The 5,905-nt window shown below is 52.4% G+C and overlaps 1 protein-coding gene across 1 annotated transcript in view; it reads right to left on the bottom strand.

Moving 5' to 3' along the window:
- The window catches only part of abat (4-aminobutyrate aminotransferase), a 30,363-nt gene that overhangs the window by 15,846 nt on the left and 8,612 nt on the right, over positions 1 to 5,905 (bottom strand). Inside the window, exon 5 of the mRNA XM_065015889.1 lies at positions 4,556 to 4,619. Within this exon, the coding sequence (XP_064871961.1) occupies positions 4,556 to 4,619 (64 nt within the window). The remainder of the gene's footprint in view (positions 1 to 4,555; positions 4,620 to 5,905) is intronic.

Raw genomic sequence — 5,905 nt, 5'->3', positions numbered from 1 at the left:
GGAAGTCCTCAGGATGGTGGATCAGGAAAGTCCTCAGGATGGTGGATCAGGAAGTCCTCAGGATGGTGGATCAGGAAGTCCTCAGGATGGTGGATCAGGAAGTCCTCAGAATGGTGGATCAGGAAGTCCTCAGGATGGTGGATCAGGAAGTCCTCAGGATGGTGGATCAGGAAGTCCTCAGGATGGTGGATCAGGAAGTCCTCAGAATGGTGGATCAGGGAAGTCCTCAGGATGGTGGATCAGGAAGTCTTCAGGATGGTGGATCAGGAAGTCTTCAGGATGGTGGATCAGGAAGTCTTCAGGATGGTGGATCAGGAAGTCTTCAGGATGGTGGATCAGGAAGTCTTCAGGATGGTGGATCAGGAAGTCTTCAGGATGGTGGATCAGGAAGTCCTCAGGATGGTGGATCAGGAAGTCCTCAGGATGGTGGATCAGGAAGTCCTCAGGATGGTGGATCAGGAAGTCCTCAGGATGGTGGATCAGGAAGTCCTCAGGATGGTGGATCAGGAAGTCCTCAGGATGGTGGATCAGGAAGTCCTCAGGATGGTGGATCAGGAAGTCCTCAGGATGGTGGATCAGGAAGTCCTCAGGATGGTGGATCAGGAAGTCCTCAGGATGGTGGATCAGGAAGTCCTCAGGATGGTGGATCAGGAAGTCCTCAGGATGGTGGATCAGGAAGTTCTCAGGAAGGTGGATCAGGAAGTTCTGAGGATGGTGGATCAGGATAGATTAGTCCTCAGGATGGTGGATCAGGATAGGGGCAGTCCTCAGGATGGTGGATCAGGATAGGGCAGTCCTCAGGATGGTGGATCAGGATAGAGCAGTCCTCAGGATGGTGGATCGGGATAGGGCAGTCCTCAGAATGGTGGATCAGGATAGAGCAGTCCTCAGAATGGTGGATCAGGATAGAGCAGTCCTCAGGATGGTGGATCAGGATAGGGCAGTCCTCAGGATGGTGGATCAGGATAGAGCAGTCCTCAGGATGGTGGATCAGGATAGGGCAGTCCTCAGGATGGTGGATCAGGATAGAGCAGTCCTCAGGATGGTGGATCAGGATAGAGCAGTCCTCAGGATGGTGGATCAGGAAGTCCTCAGGATGGTGGATCAGAATAGGGAAGTCCTCAGGATGGTGGATCAGAATAGGGAAGTCCTCAGGATGGTGGATCAGGAAGTCCTCAGAATGGTGGATCAGGATAGGGCAGTCCTCAGAATGGTGGATCAGGAAGTCCTCAGAATGGTGGATCAGGATAGGGCAGTCCTCAGAATGGTGGATCAGGAAGTTCTCAGGATGGTGGATCAGAAAGTCCTCAGAATGGTGGATCAGGATAGGGCAGTCCTCAGAATGGTGGATCAGGAAGTCCTCAGGATGGTGGATCAGAAAGTCCTCAGGATGGTGGATCAGGAAGTCCTCAGGATGGTGGATCAGGAAGTCCTCAGGATGGTGGATCAGGAAGTCCTCAGGATGGTGGATCAGGAAGTCCTCAGGATGGTGGATCAGGAAGTCCTCAGGATGGTGGATCAGGAAGTCCTCAGGATGGTGGATCAGGAAGTCCTCAGGATGGTGGATCAGGAAGTTCTCAGGAAGGTGGATCAGAAAGTCCTCAGGATGGTGGATCAGGAAGTTCTGAGGATGGTGGATCAGGATAGATTAGTCCTCAGGATGGTGGATCAGGATAGGGGCAGTCCTCAGGATGGTGGATCAGGATAGGGCAGTCCTCAGGATGGTGGATCAGGATAGAGCAGTCCTCAGGATGGTGGATCGGGATAGGGCAGTCCTCAGAATGGTGGATCAGGATAGAGCAGTCCTCAGAATGGTGGATCAGGATAGAGCAGTCCTCAGGATGGTGGATCAGGATAGGGCAGTCCTCAGGATGGTGGATCAGGATAGAGCAGTCCTCAGGATGGTGGATCAGGATAGAGCAGTCCTCAGGATGGTGGATCAGGAAGTCCTCAGGATGGTGGATCAGAATAGGGAAGTCCTCAGGATGGTGGATCAGAAAGTTCTCAGAATGGTGGATCAGGAAGTCCTCAGGATGGTGGATCAGAATAGGGAAGTCCTCAGGATGGTGGATCAGGAAGTCCTCAGAATGGTGGATCAGGATAGGGCAGTCCTCAGAATGGTGGATCAGGAAGTCCTCAGAATGGTGGATCAGGATAGGGCAGTCCTCAGAATGGTGGATCAGGAAGTTCTCAGGATGGTGGATCAGAAAGTCCTCAGAATGGTGGATCAGGATAGGGCAGTCCTCAGAATGGTGGATCAGGAAGTCCTCAGGATGGTGGATCAGAAAGTCCTCAGGATGGTGGATCAGGAAGTCCTCAGGATGGTGGATCAGGAAGTTCTCAGGATGGTGGATCAGAAAGTCCTCAGAATGGTGGATCAGGATAGAGCAGTCCTCAGGATGGTGGATCAGGATAGAGCAGTCCTCAGGATGGTGGATCCGGATAGGGCAGTCCTCAGAATGGTGGATCAGGATAGAGCAGTCCTCAGAATGGTGGATCAGGATAGAGCAGTCCTCAGAATGGTGGATCAGGATAGAGCAGTCCTCAGAATGGTGGATCAGGATAGAGCAGTCCTCAGAATGGTGGATCAGGATAGAGCAGTCCTCAGAATGGTGGATCAGGATAGGGCAGTCCTCAGAATGGTGGATCAGGATAGAGCAGTCCTCAGAATGGTGGATCAGGATAGGGCAGTCCTCAGAATGGTGGATCAGGATAGGGCAGTCCTCAGAATGGTGGATCAGGATAGGGCAGTCCCACTCCTTTTGTATTCTGTTGTATTTTTATTGAATAGACAGGACAGTAGGGTAGCAGACAGGACAGTAGGGTAACAGACAGGACAGTAGGGTAACAGACAGGACAGTAGGGTAACAGACAGGACAGTAGGGTAACAGACAGGACAGTAAGGGAACAGACAGGACAGTAGGGGAACAGACAGGACAGTAGGGTAACAGACAGGACAGTAAGGGAACAGACAGGACAGTAGGGGAACAGACAGGACAGTTACGTGGTGGTGTATGATGACAGAGATATCAGCAGCTCCTCCAGAGAGGGACGAGCCTCCACCATCTCTTGCTGCTTAGGGTTTTATCAGTGAGTTCCTTTGTGAGTTTGATATCCCGGTTCCTTCTAGCTTCTCAGTCTGGTTGAATGTGTCTGGCCTGGGCAAACTGCTGCTAGTTGGCGGCAGATTCTATATATTTTTTTAGCTGTTGGGGGAAATAAAAGGCGACGTTTCTTCGTCCTTGCTGCTCTCCTGGTCTTTCGTCAAACCATTATTTTCCCCCCAGGCTTTCTGGTGACAGTTCTGCTCCGTGGCATCATGGGTGATGTCAGTGATCTAGTCATATATCTTCTCCGTATCTTCCTTAGAGAAGACTTTCTGCCAGTCAGTGGATGCTTTGTTGTATTGTCACACTTTCCTCCTGTAAGTCTCTGTCTGCAGGCAGATCATGTTTACTAGGACAGGGTTGTGGTTCGAGGTGCCCAGGTTGGCGAGTGTTGTAGAAACAGCAGGAAGGTCAGTCATGATGTTTACTAGGACAGGGTTGTGGTTCGAGGTGCCCAGGTTGGCGAGTGTTGTAGAAACAGCAGGAAGGTCAGTCATGTTTACTAGGACAGGGTTGTGGTTCGAGGTGCTCCGGTTGGCGAGTGTTGTAGAAACAGCAGGAAGGTCAGTCATGATGTTTACTAGGACAGGGTTGTGGACCGAGGTGCTCCGGTTGGCGAGTGTTGTAGAAACAGCAGGAAGGTCAGTCATGATGAGGTCCAGGATTTGATCTCCTCTGGTTGGAGTAACCACAATCTGTTGTAGGCCTAAGCAGCTTGCAAGCTGTCAGGCCCAGCAACCAGCATGACAGTTTGGCTACCCAGCCAGTCTTCATTGAAGTCTCCCACCAGCATGACAGTTGTTCGGCTACCCAGCCAGTCTTCATTGAAGTCGCCCACCAACTTGACAGTTGTTCGGCTACCCAGCCAGTCTTCATTGAAGTCTCCCACCAGCATGACAGTTGTTCGGCTACCCAGCCAGTCTTCATTGAAGTCTCCCACCAGCATGACAGTTGTTTGGCTACCCAGCCAGTCTTCATTGAAGTCTCTCACCAACATGACAGTTGTTCGGCTACCCAGCCAGTCTTCATTGAAGTCTCCCACCAGCATGACAGTTGTTCGGCTACCCAGCCAGTCTTCATTGAAGTCTCCCACCAACATGACAGTTGTTTGGCTACCCAGCCAGTCTTCATGGTGGACATTGAAGTCTCCCACCAACATGACAGTTGTTCGGCTACCCAGCCAGTCTTCATTGAAGTCGCCCACCAGCATGACAGAATGTGCACCAAACTCTGTCATTTTGGATTTCAGTGTCTAGGTCTGTAAAACAGCTCCTACGAGCAGCTTCTGGGAGTGTAGGGTGACTAGAAGCCATGTCTTTTAGGTCTTTGTGTGTCTCACGGTGGATGAGCGATTTCTTCCAACCAATACACTGCAAAGCCACACCTCCTGATGAGGCAGGTCTGTTATGTTACTTTCATTCAACAATAAGATGTTTAACCTTACTGACCCATTGTTCGGCCATGAAATCCACCCATAAATGACAGGATGCTGAAGTCTGGACAGCCAGGACTCTGAGAGAGAGGAGAGGGGAGAGGGGGGAGGAGAGGGAGGAGAGAGGGGGAGGGAGGAGAGGGAGAGAGAGAGGAGGAGAGGGAGGAGAGGAGAGGGTGAGAGAGGAGAGGGGGGAGAGGAGAGGGAGAGGGAGGAGAGGGGAGGGGGAGAGGAGAGGTGGGAGAGAGGAGAGGGAGGAGAGGGGGAGAGAGGAGAGGGAGGAGAGGGGGAGAGAGGAGAGGGAGGAGGAGAGGTGGGAGAGAGGAGAGGTGGGAGAGGAGAGGGGAGAGAGGGAGAGGGAGAGGGAGAGGGGGAGAGGAGAGGGAGGAGAGGAGGAGGGGAGGAGAGGAGAGGGAGAGAGGGGAGGGAGAGGAGAGAGGAGAGGGAGGAGGAGGGGGAGAGGAGAGGTGGGAGAGAGGAGAGGGGGAGAGGAGAGGTGGGAGAGAGAGGAGAGGGAGAGAGGAGAGGGGGAGAGGAGAGGGGGAGAGAGGAGAGAGAGAGAATGAGGGAGAGAGGACAGAGGAGAGAGAGAATGAGGGAGGAGAGAGAGAATGAGGGAGAGAGGAAGGAGGAGAGAGAGAATGAGGGAGAGAGGATGGAGGAGAGAGTGAATGAGGGAGAGAGGATGGAGGAGAGAATGAGGGAGGAGAGAGAGAGAATGAGGGAGAGAGGACGGAGGAGAGAGAGAATGAGGGAGGAGAGAGAGAATGAGGGAGAGAGAGAGAGAATGAGAGAGAGAGGGAGGAGATTGAGAGTGAGGGAGGAGAGAGAGAGAATGAGGGAGAAGAGAGAGAATGAGGGAGAAGAGAGAGAATGAGGGAGGAGAGAGAGAATGAGGGAGCGAGAATGAGGGAGAGAGGAAGGAGGAGAGAGAGAATGAGAGAGGAGAGAGAGAATGAGGGAGGAGAGAGAGAATGAGAGAGGAGAGAGAGAATGAGAGAGGAGAGAGAGAATGAGAGAGGAGAGAGAGAATGAGGGAGGAGAGAGAGAGTGAGGGAGGAGAGAGAGAGAATGAGGGAGAAGAGAGAGAATGAGGGAGAAGAGAGAGAATGAGGGAGAAGAGAGAGAATGAGGGAGGAGAGAGAGAATGAGGGAGAGAGAATGAGGGAGAGAGGAAGGAGGAGAGAGAGAATGTGAATGAGGGAGAGAGGACGGAGGAGAGAGAGGATGAGGGAGAGAGGAAGGAGGAGAGAGAGAATGAGGGAGAGAGGAAGAAGGAGAGAGAGAATGAGGGAGGAGAGAGAGAATGAGAGAGAGAGAGGGAGGAGAGAGAGAATGAGGGAGGAGAGAGAGAATGAGGAGAGAG

The sequence above is a fragment of the Oncorhynchus nerka genome, unplaced genomic scaffold (genome assembly GCF_034236695.1).
Source record: "Oncorhynchus nerka isolate Pitt River unplaced genomic scaffold, Oner_Uvic_2.0 unplaced_scaffold_1239, whole genome shotgun sequence".
Classification (NCBI taxonomy): domain Eukaryota; kingdom Metazoa; phylum Chordata; class Actinopteri; order Salmoniformes; family Salmonidae; genus Oncorhynchus; species Oncorhynchus nerka.
This window is presented reverse-complemented; position numbering and strand designations above follow the sequence as displayed.